This window comes from Vigna angularis, chromosome 10, assembly GCF_016808095.1.
Source record: "Vigna angularis cultivar LongXiaoDou No.4 chromosome 10, ASM1680809v1, whole genome shotgun sequence".
In the NCBI taxonomy this organism is placed as follows: Eukaryota; Viridiplantae; Streptophyta; class Magnoliopsida; order Fabales; family Fabaceae; genus Vigna; species Vigna angularis.
Genome location: NC_068979.1, coordinates 2559082 through 2577745, shown reverse-complemented (window position 1 = coordinate 2577745; position 18664 = coordinate 2559082). Strand labels below are relative to the sequence as shown.

The window sequence follows — 18664 nt, the reverse complement described above, 5'->3', positions numbered from 1 at the left end:
AAATGCTATCTTTTTTCTGAAAATTTAAAATTAAATTACTTTAGGTTTATTTAGCTCTAAACAAACGATTCTTCTTTGAAAGCTTTATACACTTAAAACGCTTGGTTTCTCCGAATAACCTATGTAGTATACGTTTAAAATAATTCTATTTTTTTAATAGGTTATACTCACAACTAAAGAGTATACACTTAAAATTCTTACTTTTGAAAAGGTATCTTTGTTTGTTATTTAACAAAAGTTTGGCTTAAATTCAACGTTATTTTCAATCATAATCTATTGTTACTCAAATTTTCTGACCTATTTCATAATTTTATAAACTCAAACATTTAAACATTAAATTATTTTTTATTAATTAGGGACATTCAGAAAAAAATTATAAGAAGCTGATTTAAAATTATAAAAATATTTATCCTTATGGAAAATTTTTCTAACAAGCTTCTTAAAGTATGCTTATCTAAATATATTTATTGATTCACCAAAAACATTGTTAATTTATTCTATCACTTTATCGTCAAATTTGCAACTTAACTTATGTATTACAAATAATAAATAAATATCTGATTAAGTTATTTATCAAAGTGCACTCTTTTAGTAAGTCAGGAAGAACATTAACAAAGTCAATAATTATTTCACGTTTCATTAAATTATTCTTTAATCAAGTTATAGACACGAAGTATTTATTGAGCTCTGCTGTCTTTTTACGCAAAATTTATCAGAAATCACTCCGCAATTAATTTACAGTTCCGATATTTCTTGGTGTAATTTATTTTTTGTAATATTAATAAGTTTTGTTATAAAGATATTCTAAACTATTTACACCCATTAATTGGAGGTAAATTTAAGTTGCATATGGTACGAGTCGTGTCATAAGTTTTCCTTTAAATAATTCTTTGATTTTTCTGTGAAAATCTATTTGCTGTTTTTTATTTTATATATATAATTTTATTTTGCCCCACTATTTATTTATTATTTGTTTAAATGATGTTGAGCAATGTTTGAGTTCTATAAATAGGGTTCACCGCAGTTGATTGTGAAGAAGAAAGTAATAGAGAGTGAAATGGGTGAGAAGTTAGAAGGTTGGGAGTGCAGTAGCAGTTTCCAGTGCTGTGGAAATTTGTGGCCTAAGGCACACTATCCTTCGATGACGGCGGTGGAAGCGGGAAAGACGGTGGCGGAATTAGAAGGATCAGAGAGCAAAGTGGTTTTGTTCGGCGTTACGGGAATGACGTGTGCTGCGTGCGCCGGATCCGTTGAGAAAACCATCAAACGCTTACCTGGAATCCGAGAGGCCGTTGTTGATGTCTTGAATCATAAAGCTCAGGTTCTTTACTTTCCTTCAATGGTTAACGTGAGTATCAATCTCTCTCCATACACTTTATTTCAACATTTTCATGATTGTTTGCTTTGCTTTTTCCCACTTTAACTACTTCTTTCGCCTTTTCAACACATTCGCGTCTCTCCTTACACGAATTCTGAGTTCTTTAAAAAATCACAAAAGTTTATACGCAGCACAATGATACCATAAAAGAATATTAACTGAACAATTCTACTCACAAGATTGTGATCCTGCTTTAAAGAACTGAATTATTTTATGTAAAATTAAATGTGCAATTATAATAGTTGTTTACATCAGTTAACGAAACTGAAGAGGCGGGCATATGTATACTTGAGAATAACATTCTGATTTAAGTTTTCAGATTATGGACCGAAGATACATGTTTTTGCAAGAAGCTTTATTTAATTTAAGACGACCTTTCGATATCAATTATTTAGTGTTTAAGGGGTTCTTTAAGTATATGTTAGGCCTACGTACATGATATAAATAATATTGGCAATTGATCATTTTAAAAATTTCCCAAAATTTTCTATTCTTGATCTCTTCAATCATTGTTTTTCATTAACGTCTAAAATATTATGATCATGGCAAATGATCGTGTTTCGAAAGTAAGTGGCCGATCGAAAGGTGAGTAGGGGAAGTGCGTGGATCAAAGATCTTGAAATTCCGGAGTGCTATGCTTCGTGCAGAAAAAAATTGTTTGATTAATTAAATCGATAAAGTTATCCTTTGCTAAAGACTCAATAATTATGTTTAAAGAACTGACATAATTTACCAAAGCGTAATTCAAACCTTTCAATGTTTACTCTTTTACAGATAATGATGCTTTAGATGGTGACATTTCACTGTTCTAGTTTATAAAGACTATTACAATAATATGATATCACACACATATTGCATATATTAACCATTTTTTTTATCTTTACGCATATGTATAACTATAGATGGTACAAGGCCTTTAGCTAACATAGTGGAAGGTCGGTAGTTGCGTGTCAAAATTTCTAAGTCGAGACTCAATAGCTATTGTTATGGTATATACATGTATTTTATGTATTACGTCTTCGTAAGCAATAGTTGGATACACATATTCAAAGCTGGTGTGATAAGATCATAAGTGAGTGAGTTTTCTGGCTTTTTCGAGTTTCTTTTTTCTCATGAAAAGGACATCATTTTGAATTGACTTATAACGTTCCTCCGTATACCTTTTTTTAGTCTTTCTCATGGAACAACCCTGAAAATAGAACATCATTTTGAATTGACTTAAATAATTTTTTACTTCATAACTTTACATATTATTTTCAATACTTTTTTTTTCTTTTTTTTATCTAACTTACGTTCTTTTTGAATCTCCAATAATTTTTGTTGAGAAGTTTATAGTTTATTAATGTTATTTTAAATGATCAATTGTTTCTGAAATTGATCTTGTTAAAATTAAATAGAATTAACTGTTTTTAAATTATTTTATTTGAATGAAAAAGTTAATTAATGTAATATGCACAATATATAATATAAATAATGTGTTTCTTTTAGATTAAAACTTGCATTCTCAATTGGGTACTATTATTTTTTGACAATCAACACAATTTTACGCACTTTTAGTTACCAAAATATTTTTAAAAGTGGATTGTCATGCTCTAAAAGATGTCAAAAAATCATTTTCTTTCTCAGTTCTTTTAATCCATCTTATTCCGGGTTGAAATTTAAGATTTATTTTAAGTTTTTTAAAGTTTCATCTTTTATTTCTTGAGTTTTTTTATCCTTTGGCTTGTTGCTTTACAAGCATCATCATCTTTATTATTATTATTATTATTATTATTATTATTATTATTATTATTATTATTATTATTATTATTATTATTATCTATGGTTTATAAATAAATTAAAACCGAAATATCAACCAAAAACATGCTTATACCAGAAACTAAAGTCAAAGTGAAACTATTTTTACAGTGTTCATTACATTAATAATATGCTGCCCATTGTGCACGTATATGCTATCTTTTTCCGCTTTAAAAGTTGACGATTAAACCATATCTTGTTATATATATATATATATATATATATATATAGAGAGAGAGAGAGAGAGAGAGAGAGAGAGAACAATCTTTTTGCTACCTCATCAGACCCGAAATTTTCCTTGGCTGATTCGTATTAATATTACACTTTTTATGATGTGCTCCACTTTCTTCCTGTAGCCATTAGTAGATCACATTCAACATAAATCTCTTCTACCGGATCTTCTTCCAACGATCTAAAAGTATAATCTAATTTTATAAACATGATATATAAGGAATTTAACTGCTGAAAGTGATTATCATTGTTGATGTAGCGAGATGGTAAAACAATTTTATATTCTTATTTAATTATAAATAACCATTTTATACCAATTGAATCAGTATTTTATATCAATACATTATACTATAACTCAAATACAAATAAAATATTGAAAGAAATAAATATCTAAGAGAAGATTAATTTGGTACAATTTGTTTGAAATCAAATCAAATGAATAAAAAAAATCTTTTGTTAGTGATTAATAAATAAAACATATAATTTTAGTTTGCATAAAACATATAAAGTTCAATCTTAATCTCTGTACTCTGAAACTACATTACTTTGGATATTCAAACATCATCTAAGTGCTTTTTATACCTCTACAAAACACTATTTTTTCCAAAATTAGAGAGACTAAGAGTGGACAATTTTTTTTCGAAGAATTTAAAAAAAAATTATACAACGAAAAGTATATTTTATCTGATATTATATTTTGTTGAAAATTTAAAATAATAGGTGGAATCAATAAAGCCTCGTTTTATTGAATAACTAATTAAATAAATAAAATTAATTTAACGCACATTAAAAAAATTTAGTGGTGAATAAATTCATGAGTAAACTCTTTAATATTTTCAGGAAAAAAAAATACAAGAGATATTTATTGAGAAGGGTGTATGTCTTCCATCATTTTTGTTTTGTTCTTTCATGGATAAAAGAATAGCTATGGCCATTATTAAACTCTTCTTTCATCATCTGTTCACAAATCATACATTTGACGCAGGAGGAGAGGATACGCGAGGCCATTGAAGACGCTGGATTTGAAGCCAAAGTTATTGAAGAAGACTCCAACTACACCTCAACTCAAATATGCCGCATACACATACGAGGCATGACTTGTACCTCTTGCTCCTCCACTATCGAATCAGCTCTACAATCCCTTCGTGGGGTGCACAAGGCACGAGTGGCCTTAGCAACAGAAGAAGCAGAAGTCCACTATGACCCCAAAATCCTCACCCACAACTACCTAATGGAAGCTATACAAGGCACCGGGTTCGAAGCCATACTAATAAGCACAGGGGAACACATGAGCAAGATTGAACTTAAAATTGATGGCATTAAAAACGACCAATCCCTTGGTGCCATTGAGCGCTCTCTCCGTTCATTCCCTGGTGTTGAAACCATAGACATATATCCGGACATTAACAAAATTGCCATAACTTACATACCACACATGACAGGACCAAGAACCTTCATAGAAGTCATAGAATCCACTGGATCAGGGTGTTTTAAAGCGGTGATATTTCCAAACGATGAAGGAAGAGAAGCACTTAGACAACAGGAAATTAACCGATACTTCAAGCTTTTCATATGGAGTCTAGCTTTTACCATTCCTGTTTTCTTGACATCCATGGTCCTCATGTATATACCTGGAGTTAAACGTGTTTTGGATGTCAAAATTGTTAATATGTTGAATATTGGACTTCTCTTGAGGTGTGACTTTGCTACCCCGGTGCAGTTTATCATAGGTAGACGGTTCTATGTTGGGGCATATAAAGCGTTGCGCAAGGGTTCTGCTAACATGGATGTGTTGATAGCATTAGGGACAAATGCAGCATATTTCTATTCTCTCTATGTTGTGGAAAGATCTGTTTTCTCTCGGCATTTCAAAGGAAACGATTTCTTTGAGACCAGCTCTATGCTTATTTCTTTTATTCTGTTGGGTAAGTATTTAGAAGTGTTAGCAAAGGGGAAGACATCTCAGGCGATTGCAAAGCTTATGAACTTGACACCTGAGACAGCGACCTTGTTAACTCAAGATGATAAGGGGGATGTTGTTAGTGAAAAACAAATTGATATTCGGTTGATACAAAAGGACGATGTGATCAAGGTGGTCCCTGGTTCAAAAGTAGCATCTGATGGCTTTGTCATATGGGGACAAAGTCATGTAAATGAGAGCATGATAACCGGAGAGGGAAGGCCTGTGGCAAAGAGGAGGGGTGATATGGTGATTGGAGGCACTATGAATGAGAATGGGGTTATGCATGTTAAGGTGACAAGAGTTGGATCCGAGAGTGCTCTCTCCCAGATCGTTCGTCTTGTTGAGTCAGCTCAGATGGCTAAAGCTCCAGTTCAAAAACTTGCAGATCATATTTCTAAATATTTTGTTCCTCTGGTAAACTTAGAACTAACTATATTTAATGATTTTTAATTTATTTTTAGGTTTTACTTATGGATTCAGTCAGAGGAAATTCATCTATGCTCACCAGTTCCCTTTTTTTTTGCAGGTCATTGTGCTTTCTCTTTCAACATGGCTCTCCTGGTTTCTAGCAGGAAAGTTACATGCATACCCGAAATCTTGGATACCATCCTCCATGAACTACTTTGAGCTTGCACTTCAGTTTGGTATTTCGGTCATGGTCATTGCCTGCCCTTGTGCTCTAGGCCTAGCCACTCCTACTGCTGTTATGGTTGGTACTGGAGTTGGTGCAACGCAAGGTGTTTTGATCAAAGGGGGCCAAGCACTAGAAAGTGCACACAAGGTAAGTAAGTAGTGGCCTTGACAATAACAATAGACAAATTCTATTGGTACACTCATTGTTGTAGGGTGATATTATGTGGGTTCAACCCAATCACAAAAAGAGTCTCTCAGTAAAGAGTAAGTTTTGTAGCGTTTATCTTTGATGTGAAATTCACAATTACAATTTGCAATATTGCAGGTGAATTGCATTGTGTTTGACAAAACAGGAACACTCACAGTTGGGAAGCCAGTGGTTGTAACTACAAAACTCTTCAAAAAGATGTCAATTAAAGATTTCTACGAATTTACTGCTGCAGCAGAGGCAAGCCTTATTCCATTTACCATAACTACTTGAATCTGAAATTACATTTAAAATAGTATTTAAATTTATATCTTTATTAGGTGAACAGCGAACATCCAATTGCTAAGGCCATTGTTGAGCACGCCAAGAAGATCACAGAAGAACAAAATCATTCCTGGCCAGAAGCACACAACTTTGTTTCTGTTTCAGGCCATGGAGTAAAGGCCATTGTTCTAAACAAGGATATATTGGTTGGGAATAAAAAGATGATGCTGGATCATAACATAACCATTTCAGCAGATGCTGAAGAAATACTAGCAGAAGCTGAAAGCCTGGCTCAAACTGGGATTTTAGTATCCTTGGATGGAGAAGTCGCTGGAGTTTTGGCTGTCTCAGATCCATTGAAACCTGGCGCCAATGAAGTTATTTCCATTCTTAATTCCATGAAAATTAAGAGCATCATGGTGACAGGTGATAACTGGGGTACTGCCAATTCCATTGCCAGACAAGCCGGTATTGAAACTGTCATAGCAGAGGCTCAACCAGAGACTAAAGCAACTAAAATAAAAGAACTGCAGGTATAACAAAATCATTGCCCCAAATAAGTCTTTAACCCTGTCAAACAGTACATAATTACACGTCCTTCTAATTTCTTTACTTAAATTCGCTACAACAAAACATCATTTAAGCCAAGGTTAAATGATAATACAACCTTTAGCCAACTTTTTGACAGGGTATAACTAAGGTTAAATCAAGTTACGAAACATGATAACAGTGAAAAAAATCATACACCTATTCAATCACAAGTTGATATGGACTAAAAATTTATTGATTCAATAATAGTCACCTTAAATGTCATACATACTGTGATTTTTTGTCAACGGACAGTGTGATTTTACACTGATATCATAGAAATTAAATTCTTGATACTTCTCTCTAACATCGTATTGCTTTCATCAAACAATATAATACAGCAATTTATGAATATGCTATGTCATTATTTAATTGGAGAAGTTGGGGCAGGCTTCTGGGTATACGGTGGCAATGGTGGGAGATGGCATCAACGACTCACCAGCACTTGTGGCAGCTGATGTTGGAATGGCAATAGGTGCTGGCACAGACATTGCAATTGAGGCAGCTGACATCGTTCTGATGAAGAGCAACTTGGAAGATATAATCATTGCCATTGACCTTGCAAACAAAACCTTCTCTCGTATACGTCTAAACTACTTTTGGGCTTTGGGTTACAATATCTTAGCCATCCCAATTGCAGCGGGCATTCTTTACTCATCCACTAGATTTCGCTTACCACCCTGGATTGCTGGAGCTGCAATGGCTGCCTCTTCTCTCAGTGTGGTTTGCTCATCCCTCTTGTTAAAGAATTACAAGAGACCTTCGAAGCTAAATAACATGGAGATAAATGGTGTAAAGATTGAATAATCATTCGATGTGCCAATTGCAAATGTCTCGTTTGTTTGTTGGGGCTGTAAATAAAACACCTAATTTTAATCAAACTACATCTGCACAAATATATAGAAACTAACACTACATTTTGAATGTTAAAAATACTTCATTGGTATTTATTACTATGTTCACTTTTACTTATTATTTCGTGTACTAACGGATAGGCGAGCGAGTGACCACCTCGTTCCTTTCGAAAAATTTGGAGAGAAAAGTGGATATGGAGGATGGTTATCCTGGCGAGAGAATTTGAGGGTATGTACGGTTCTTTTCCTATTATATCCTCAGTCCACAGATTAAATTAAGATTAAAATTCAATTCTTTATGTTTTTAATATGTTTTGGTCTCATCTTTTCTTGCAGGTGGTGTGTTCCCGGAGTTGTGCGGAGGGAGAGGTCGTCACGGGTCCTTGGTGGTGCAGGGGGGTGGCTTGCGGTGGTGCTGTGGTGGTTGATTGGTGGTTCTGTGGTGGTGTTTTTCTTGGTGAGGTAAGCACCGAATGCGGTGAAATGTGGATAATTTTGGTATGTTTTTCAACCCATTTTGTGTTTTGTTTTGGTGTAGATGGATGGTGCATCTATTATGGGTGTTTGAATAGGAAGTTGGTGTTGGTGGAAGACAGTGTTTTTTGTTAGCCTTGTTCTTCATTCTCAATTTTTGTGGAGCTAGTTTCATCAAATATAATAGTTATCATAATTAATAATAATAGTATAAATCAAATAGAAAGCTTTTAAAAATAATATTAATGGAAAAAAATAATTTTTTTATTTAAAAATTAATCATTAATATTTTTTTTCTAAATTAATTTTAACTCAATCTTTATTTTATATTGACTTTAACTACATATAATCTTAATTTTTTATTTATTAAAATGTTTTTTATTTATGATATCTATCAAATCATTTCGACAAATTTTAAATTTAAATCTCTTTATTTTCACTTCAAAATTCTTTAAAATAAAACATAAATTTCTTTTAATTTAATTCCAATCAAACATTAGTTTTATTTATTTATTTAACTTAATTTGTCTTTAGCTACGTACTAGTGTTTCTTTATTTTATTTCATTTATTTTTATATTTTTATTATGTTTGTTTAGAATATTTTAATTCATATATAATTATTTATTTAGAGAATTTGGATAAAAAAAATTATTTATATGTTTTATTGTTATTGTATATTTTTTGTGTTGTGATAGTCCTTTGTGAAAATGTCAAAGAGTATGTATGTTTAAAAAGAGTTTTAGGTTCCATTTCAATGAATTGAGATTAAACCCATGTTAGAGTGTCTATATTTGAAAAATCACATATTGATACAATGTTGGATGAAAGATACAAACCATATTAGAGTTTAAGGAAGTTTTTCTAAATAGATGAATATTTGGATAGTTTCAAATACTTGGACTAGAATATTCATAATTTAAATTTGAGATTATACAATGTTTGTTAAGGTTAGGTTGAATATATATTTCTTTTGTAAGTTGATAAATGACTAATATTTTTGACAAAAAAATTATTAAAATTTATCATGTTTTATGAGAAATACTTAATTATCTAATCACTTTCCAAAGTAATTTTGATGTTCATCATAAGTGAAATATGAATCCATTGATAAAATGGTATTGAGTCTTGTGATTGTATGTCCAATTCTAGGTTCCTAAGGTTTGTATTGTTTATTGAGTTTATTAAGATTGGTATAGTTGAAGTTGATATTTAAGATATGTCACTCCTTTCATATTTTTATATCATATGTATTCAATAGGAGAGTAGAAGAAAAACATGTTCAATAAAAGTTATTTCATAAATTATTGAGAATCTTCTGAAGATTAACTCTAATATAATTTATATTAATACTCTTAGAAGATGTTGAATATATAAATACTCTTTTGACGTAAAACTCTTAATATCATACAAAATGCATGTTTTTGTGATATTTTATGAATAACTATAAAAATATAATATATATATATATATATATATATTATATATAAATATGATATTATATTATCAATATTCTCTCAAAAAAGTCTTATAAATATTATTGTACAAAAGAAAATTAATTGATAGTTTGCATACTATAAGTAGTATATATTATTTGATAAATGAAATTTGGATTCAGTTTTTAATTTCATAAAATTTATTATCTATTTAGACTAGCCTTAAAAGAATATATAAGTTAATTGACAGTAATTAAAAAATTGACAGGAAAAAAAAATTACATATGAATGTCATTTCAAATTAGTTGTTTATTTTATTAAGTAAATAAAAAATATTTTATATATATTGGTTGTCTTTATGTTTTATTTTTATATAATTTTATTAAACACCGGTAATTTTAATTATATAATAAATTTAATAAAAAAATCATATCTATAAATTAAATTAAATGTGTATGTTATGAACTATTGAAAATTACTTTGATGCATTGATTATTTCTCTTAACTCTATTTACTTATTTTCTTTACTCCATTTATTTTCACTCATTATATTATTACATGATTGAAATAGATGTAATACATAAACAAATTAATAAATAAATAAATAATTTCACAAATGAATTATGAATTTAAATAGAACCGGTATGAATAAATGAATATTGAATACTAAGACTTAAACTGTAATGAAACAGAAAAAGAAATTAACATAAATAAATTTAAAATATAATAATTGAGTCATGAGATAACTATTCATGATCATTGTAATTAATAAAAGGAAAAGTGTTAAAAAAATTAACACTTTTTACATCAATTAAAAAATTGTTAGAATAGATTCTATTAACTCTCCTATCATATTAAAAATGAATTCTAATTCTAATTCAATCTTACTTAATTAATTTATAAATTAAGATTTGTCCTCACTTATATATTTTAATTTAGTTTTATAGTTTTAATCTATTTATAATTTTTTTTATAAATAAATAGGTTATCTAATAATATTTAAATAATTTAAATATTTAATTTATTTGTTTAAGTTATATATTTAATACCTTAATTTTCAACTAATATTTGAAGAATTAGGTTAATGTTATGATTTCATTGTTATAAAAAAAAATCAAATCAATTTACTTTTGTTATATTGCGAAATAAATTATAAAAATAAAATATTTGTATTTTTAAAAAAATTTCAAAATTAATTTTAAAACAAATTTCAAATTATATTTTTCAAAAGTTTTTAAAAGATAAATTTTAAAAGAATACTTATAAAAAATTATTTTAGTTAAAAACATTCATTAGATTTTGAGAATATAATCGATAATTTTTTATTTTTTAATATTTGGTAACGAATGGATTAGAAAGATAAATAATAGATTGTTTTTTTTCTTATTTGAGACTAAAATGTAGCCCATCTAGTCCATCTTTTAGTTTTGCTTACACTGACTTTCACTACTAAGGTTGAATTTAGGTATTTTCTCATTAAATGTGCATCTTCTGTGAATGTAGGGTTCATCACTAAGGCACGTTGAATTTACGTATTCTCTCATTAAATGTGTATCTTCTGTGAATGTAGGGTTCCTATTAAAAGGTGAATCTCTATATATGGGGAATTCTTTATCCAAACATGCATTATGCGTGAATTTACTCTGACAAACTGTAGGCAACTTTTGTAGGGTAGAGCACGATAATAAAGAGGAGGGAAAAACTAAAACTATATTTAAAGAAACTACACATCAATTGGGTATGGGCATAGTTTCAGAAGTAGTTGGGTGAACAATCTCATGCCATGCTTCTTGAAAGAAAAGGCCATACTCTCAAAGTTTCGAGAAGAAGGATATAAATTAAAAGAAAGATACAAAATAAAATACAAAGATAAGATACTTTTTCAACATAAAAGAGAATATCACATTCACAACACATCATGTATGGTTAATCATAACTAATAATTATCAATCATTTTTAAGTCACTATCTCAAATAATATTTGAAGATTGCGAGATAAATTATTTAAATCTAAATTACTTTAATATATATTCAAATATATGATAATAAATAATTTTATCTATCTTGATGAATTCAGAGAACATAGAGACTTCCACAAGCGGAAGCATAACTCGATGTAATCCATACAAGAGTTTAGATCATCTTGTTATACGTAAAAATATCTAATTGTACATTGACTTCATGCAGAGTAAAAAATCTACCTCCTCATCACAAAACATGTTATCTGAGGTATAGTCTCATCATAACTATTCAACAAATAATTTGTTCTCATTGCAAAGAAGTACTCGTATATCCAATTCTACATAAGAATGAAAATGTATTTTGACAGTTAAATAGTAAAAAAAATATAAGTGCATGTAAAATGTGTATAGATAAAAGATTGAGATATCCAAATAATTACTTTACGGCAAGTGCAACAACTTTCCATGCATACATGTCACATGATTGTAGATCCCTGAAGAGCATTGAGTAGGAAACATGAATACACTTGACCCTCTCATTCACGAAAATTGTGCATCCAACAAAATGTAAAAAATAGACCTATGCGATATACTCCTACTATTAGTTCTCACAATACTCATTATGTATGTCTATTAATCAACATAATCTTACATGGAGGCCACGTCATTGCCTAAGTTCATATGTAACCCTCGTGCAATTCACGCCCAAAAGGTTCATGAAAGTTTCCAAAATAACATCAAAGTCTAGAGGTTTGTTCGAACAAAACTATCACACTAAAAGCAATGTAAAAGCATTGACGTGTCATCCTAAATTGAATTTCAAAATTTGATATTTTCCTAAAATGAATTTCAAAATTTAATACTTTTATAAACAAAATTTCAAAATATGGTATTTTTCTAAATTAAATTTTGAAATCTGATATTTTCTTTAATTAAATTTTGAAATTCAATAATTTTCTTAACTGGAATTCAAAATTCTAATATTTTCCTTAATCAAATTTTAAAATTTAATACATACCTAAACAGAATTTCGAAATCAGAATCAAAAGTAAATATAAGGATAAAGAAAAATTAGGGTTTAATGGCACCACATCAGGTATAGCAAGAAAGCCCCGTGTAGCATTAATGGCACCACATGAAGCCCATGACCTTTAGTCCACATTGAAAGAGTTAGGAAGTGGAGGTCCAATTTTAATATCTCTCCATCCTCCTTCATGCACTTATATACTATACTATAAATTAGTTTTATTTTTAAGTAGTATAGAATTTTCAATACATCTCTCAAAATGGTTAAATAATATATTGTGAATCGATTTTATTTTAAAGAAAAAAAAGAGATTTTCCTTCTTAACCATTAACAAAATCATATTATGCTCTAAAAATTAAAATCATAATCAAATTTATTTTATATATCTTCAGGAATCCGTGAATAGATATCTCGTATAGAAAGTGGTTTTTACAGAAAATTAAAATGTTTACAAAAATAAAGAACAGACGTGTTTTCGTTAAAACTTCCGATGAAAGTATACTACTACCAAATACTAGCAGCAGTAAAAAATGCATTTTCTTTTAGTTAATGACTTCACAAGCAAAAACCTTTATTGTATTAAAAAATATATCACTAAGTATTATTAAGTACTACTATTAAACCACTGTCTTTTGGCTAATTAATTAAAAAGTAAAAAGAAACTTTGATTAACCGATTATGATTATTGGTCTAATGGAATGGCAGTCTCCCAATGCCACAAGTTAATAAAGTTTTGACTCCTAGATATATTTAAATATTTAGTATTTAATTGTTTGTTAATTCTTATGAAAATTATACTATTATTTCTTTTACAGTCAGTGTTAGAAAAATGAAATTATTGTCATCCCTCTTTCAAAATTACTTTTATAATAAAATAGTCATAAAAAATAAATTTTTATATTTAAAAAAAACAAATTATATTTCAGATACTCAAAATTTTTATATACTTTTTTAAATACAAAAATTTATTTTTTATAATTATTTTATTATTGTACATATCAGGTAAACTGCAAAATTGTATCATCTTATCATTACTTATAATAATAATATTATATTTGAATAATGATAATGTGACGTACATTTATTTGAAACATTATAAAAAATTAAAATAATCATAAAACAAGAAATTTTTGTAATTTTTAAAAAATAAAATAAATAAAAGTAGTGTAAAATAAATGCAAAAAATTTATATGTATAAAAGTACGTTACATTTTACATTAGAAGAGCGAAGCGAAAGTTACAAAACTAGAAAAATAAAACAAAAAGGACTAGTCAGAAACTGAAGCACGGGTACGTCTTTGTCTTCTTGCATCTACCATTGGAGACAGTGCTTGTCTCTCTGTGTTGTTTCCATTCATCTCTCTGAACTCACTACCATTGTTAACCGTAAAATATAACGCCATTGCCACTGCCATTGTGGTCACCCATTCCATTCATCTTTTTTTTTGTTGCTTCCTCTTTGTCTCTTCCACATACTCTACTCGTCTCTCTTCAACGAACGAGGTGTATTCTTCATCATAACTCAGCTACTGTTTTAAGCTCTCCACTACTACATAGTCCATAGCTAAAGCACACTGCTTTTTCTCATTATTTTTTTTTATCATTCACTGTTATCAGAGACCACCCTTCATTTTTTATCTGCATCGTGCATGATGTTGTTGTTAAGTCATTTTCTTTTATCTTTATAAAGTTTTAAATTTGTGAGTTGAGTCCATTCACTACGCAAAGCTCATGTGTATGCTCCGTGTTTAATGGATCACTAACTTGGAGCTGCAAAAACATCCAGTGCCACATGCTGCTTTCTTTAGATGCGTGTACATAAACACTTCCACGAGGGGTTTTGCACATGATCGAGCTCGATCTATGAAGAGGTAAGTATTGACCCCATTTTGCTTTTTCTTCTGCCAACCTTTGCATTTGATTATATTTTGGTAGTCACAAACTCTTCTTTTATTTCCAGTTGTTTGGCATTCATTCATTGCTCACTCAACTTGTTGCTCTCTGCTCTCCAAGGTGATGTATCAGTTATAACTTCCTCGTTTGCTACCATTAGAAAGTTTTCTTGCCGCTCAGAAAATTTTCCCCTTATTCAGTATATTCTTTTTATTCCTTTTGTGAAAGAAACAGAGGCTGTTGCATGGCCCCTCTGCCCAAAATATACATCACGACATTCAGTGCATAAATCTCTTGATTCAAGCTCTGTACCTTATTAAATGTTCCTACTTCTTTTAGCTGGACTATGTTTTCTGTGGAACTAACAGATTTTTTATTTTGCCACCGCAAATAAAGTCTGACATGAGATTTAACATGCTTAACCCTGCCTTTGTATAGTTTTTTGCTATACTCAATACCTGCCTGGACCGAGGTTAAATCTAAATATAACATGCTTAGACGTTTCTTTTATGTATGTAAATGCAGATTATAAGCATAAACAAACATCTAGAGAATCATGTGAGATTTTTACTCGCATAGTTAAGCAGCTATGTCTCACTTTTGAAATTTCAGTTGTTTTGTCACGAGTTATTTATTCCTCTTCTGTTTGTAGGCATTTACAGTGATCGTGTAGTTCTCGCTAAAATCTTATTTGGAAATAGAAACCAGACCACCACGTTATGAACAACTTCAAGTTAGGCGTAGATGTGGTTAGTGCTCACAATCTATTACCTAAAGATGGACTAGGTTCATCCAATGCCTTTGTGGAACTTTATTTTGATGGCCAGAAGTATCGTACGACCATCAAAGAAAAGGATCTTAACCCTGTTTGGAATGAGAGCTTCTACTTTAACATATCTGACCCTTCTAATCTTCACTATCTCTCACTTGAGGTCTATGTCCACAGCCATTCAAAGGCTACTAACTCCACTTCATTTCTTGGCAAGGTTAGCCTTACTGGGACTTCTTTTGTCCCATACTCTGATGCAGTTGTCTTGCATTATCCATTGGAAAAGCGTGGTATTTTCTCGCGTGTAAGAGGAGAGATTGGTCTTAAAGTTTACATCACTGATGACCCAACCATAAAATCATCTGTTCCAACTTCCGTTGTTGATTCCATGCCAACCAATAATCCTAGCTCACATGCAGAAGTTCGAGCACCTGCAAGCGCAATGGCAAACAGTTTACCAAATGAAAAGGTTGAGTCAAGGCACACATTCCATCATCTTCCTAACACAAACCAGCACCAGCACCAGCACCATCACCAGCAGCATTCAACTGGCTTTGCTGATACTCATTATGTAACAAAGTATGAAGCTGATGAAATGAAATCTGAACCACAACCCATGAAGCTAGTACGTACTGGTACATCAGCACAACCAGTTGATTTTGCACTTAAAGAAACTAGTCCATATCTGGGCGGGGGAAGAGTTGTTGGTGGTCGTGTTATTCATAAAGACAAAACAGCTAGTACGTATGATCTTGTTGAAAGGATGTATTTTCTGTATGTGAGGGTTGTCAAGGCTCGTGAGCTTCCTGCTATGGATATGACTGGGAGTCTTGATCCATTTGTTGAGGTGAGAATTGGCAATTACAAGGGCATTACCAGACACTTTGATAAGAATCAGAGTCCAGAATGGAACCAGGTGTTTGCCTTTTCAAGGGACCGGATGCAAGCATCCATACTAGATGTTGTGATAAAGGACAGGGATCTCATCAAAGATGATTTTGTTGGCATTGTGAGGTTTGACATCAATGAGGTTCCTTTGAGAGTCCCACCAGATAGCCCTTTGGCTCCGGAGTGGTACCGTCTTGAGGACAAGAAAGGGGAGAAGATTAAAGGTGAGTTGATGCTTGCTGTCTGGATTGGTACTCAAGCAGATGAGGCTTTTTCAGATGCATGGCATTCAGATGCAGCCACACCTGTTGACAGCACACATGCTATCTCTGCAGTGATGCGTTCAAAGGTGTATCATGCGCCAAGGTTATGGTACGTACGTGTCAATATTGTGGAGGCACAAGACTTGGTTCCTACAGAAAAAAACCGTTTCCCAGATGTGTATGCCAAGGTGCAGATAGGAAACCAAGTGCTGAAAACAAAAACAGTTCCGGCACGGACGCTGAGCGCACTCTGGAATGAGGATCTTTTATTTGTCGCTGCTGAACCTTTTGAAGATCATTTAATCATTTCAGTTGAAGATCGGGTTAGTCCTGGAAAAGATGAAATCATTGGGAGGGTCATCATACCACTGAACTCTGTGGAGAGGCGTGCGGATGATAGAATCATTCATTCTCGATGGTTCAACTTGGAAAAGCCAGTTGCTATAGATGTTGATCAGTTGAAGAAGGAAAAGTTCTCAAGCAGAATTCAGCTCCGGTTATGCCTAGATGGAGGATATCATGTTCTTGACGAGTCTACTCATTATAGCAGTGATCTCCGTCCCACAGCAAAGCAATTGTGGAAGCCACCAATTGGGGTTTTAGAGCTTGGAGTACTGAATGCTGTAGGACTCCACCCAATGAAAACAAGGGATGGTAGAGGCACATCTGACACATACTGTGTAGCAAAATATGGTCACAAATGGGTCAGAACAAGGACCATTGTTGACAATCTGAGTCCAAAATACAACGAGCAATACACTTGGGAGGTTTTTGATCATGCCACAGTTCTTACAGTTGGTGTCTTCGACAACAGCCAGATCGGGGAAAAGGGTAACGGTACTTCGAAGGACTTGAAAGTTGGGAAGGTCAGAATTCGCATCTCTACTTTAGAAACAGGAAGGATTTACACTCACTCATATCCATTGTTGGTTCTTCACCCAACTGGGGTTAAGAAGATGGGTGAACTTCACTTGGCAATACGATTTTCATGCACTTCTTTGGCAAACATGCTTTACTTGTACTCATGTCCACTGCTGCCTAAAATGCACTACGTTAGGCCTTTCTCCGTGACACAGCTAGACATGCTACGCCACCAAGCAATGAACATAGTGGCAGCACGACTCGGCCGAGCAGAGCCACCACTTCGCAAGGAAGTGGTGGAATACATGTCAGATGTGGACTCTCACCTTTGGAGCATGCGGCGAAGCAAGGCGAATTTCTTCAGACTGATGACTGTCTTCTCTGGTGTGTTTGCGGTTGGGAAGTGGTTCGGTGATATCTGCATGTGGAGAAATCCTATCACAACAGTGCTGGTTCATGTGCTGTTTCTCATGCTTGTGTGCTTCCCAGAATTGATCTTGCCCACTGTTTTTCTCTACATGTTTTTGATAGGGGTGTGGAACTTCAGATATAGACCAAGGTACCCTCCTCACATGAACACAAGAATCTCACAAGCTGAGGCAGTGCACCCTGATGAATTGGATGAAGAGTTTGACACTTTCCCAACGAGCAGAAGCCCAGACCTTGTGAGAATGAGGTATGATCGCTTGAGGAGTGTGGCTGGAAGGATTCAAACAGTGATTGGGGATTTGGCCAGCCAGGGAGAAAGGATTCAGGCACTGTTAAGCTGGAGAGACCCTCGTGCTACATCCTTATTTATTACATTGTGTCTTCTATCTGCGTTGGTGCTCTATGTTACCCCTTTTCAAGCTGTGGCTGGTTTGGCAGGTTTCTACATCATGAGGCATCCAAGGTTTCGCCACAGGCTGCCATGTGTCCCAATAAACTTTTTCCGACGCCTCCCTGCAAGAACAGACAGTATGTTGTAGAGTTGCTGTATACTGTAGTGCTAGTGTAAGTGATGCTTCAAATAAGTTTTTTTCCTTTTTATTGTTTTATCTGCTATTGCTGAATGTGTTTTTATCATGTAACGCTATACTTTCTGATGTTTCCGTGCAAACTCAAGCTGGAAAGGACTTCTGATTTGTATGTGGATTGCTTTGATGCATGCAAATCAGTAAGAATTTAGTAGAATTATCT

At 32.2% G+C, this 18664-nt stretch overlaps 2 protein-coding genes across 4 annotated transcripts; both read left to right on the top strand.

Moving 5' to 3' along the window:
* The first annotated feature begins 1027 nt into the window (after window positions 1-1027).
* Window positions 1028-8565, top strand: LOC108334737 (probable copper-transporting ATPase HMA5). 2 transcript variants are annotated; one of them, XM_052869225.1, is made up of 6 exons: window positions 1028-1348; window positions 4392-5783; window positions 5896-6150; window positions 6328-6450; window positions 6531-7007; window positions 8253-8565. In XM_052869225.1, exons 1-6 carry the CDS (start codon window positions 1058-1060, stop codon window positions 8523-8525), a joined length of 2811 nt encoding a protein of 936 aa, XP_052725185.1. In that variant the 5' UTR covers window positions 1028-1057; the 3' UTR covers window positions 8526-8565. The 2 variants fall into 2 exon arrangements, with proteins under 2 accessions (XP_052725185.1, XP_017426158.2); XM_017570669.2 differs by lacking the exon at window positions 8253-8565 and adding an exon at window positions 7453-8018.
* A 5503-nt stretch (window positions 8566-14068) lies between these two features.
* On the top strand, window positions 14069-18610 carry LOC108335725 (FT-interacting protein 3). Of its 2 annotated transcripts, XM_017571845.2 has the most exons (4): window positions 14069-14101; window positions 14598-14682; window positions 14772-14824; window positions 15357-18610. In XM_017571845.2, the coding sequence occupies exon 4, from the start codon at window positions 15424-15426 to the stop codon at window positions 18451-18453; it is 3030 nt and encodes a 1009-aa protein (XP_017427334.1). In that variant the 5' UTR covers window positions 14069-14101; window positions 14598-14682; window positions 14772-14824; window positions 15357-15423; the 3' UTR covers window positions 18454-18610. The 2 variants fall into 2 exon arrangements, with proteins under 2 accessions (XP_017427334.1, XP_017427332.1); XM_017571843.2 differs by having other exon boundaries at window positions 14082-14682.
* Window positions 18611-18664: the final 54 nt, after the last annotated feature.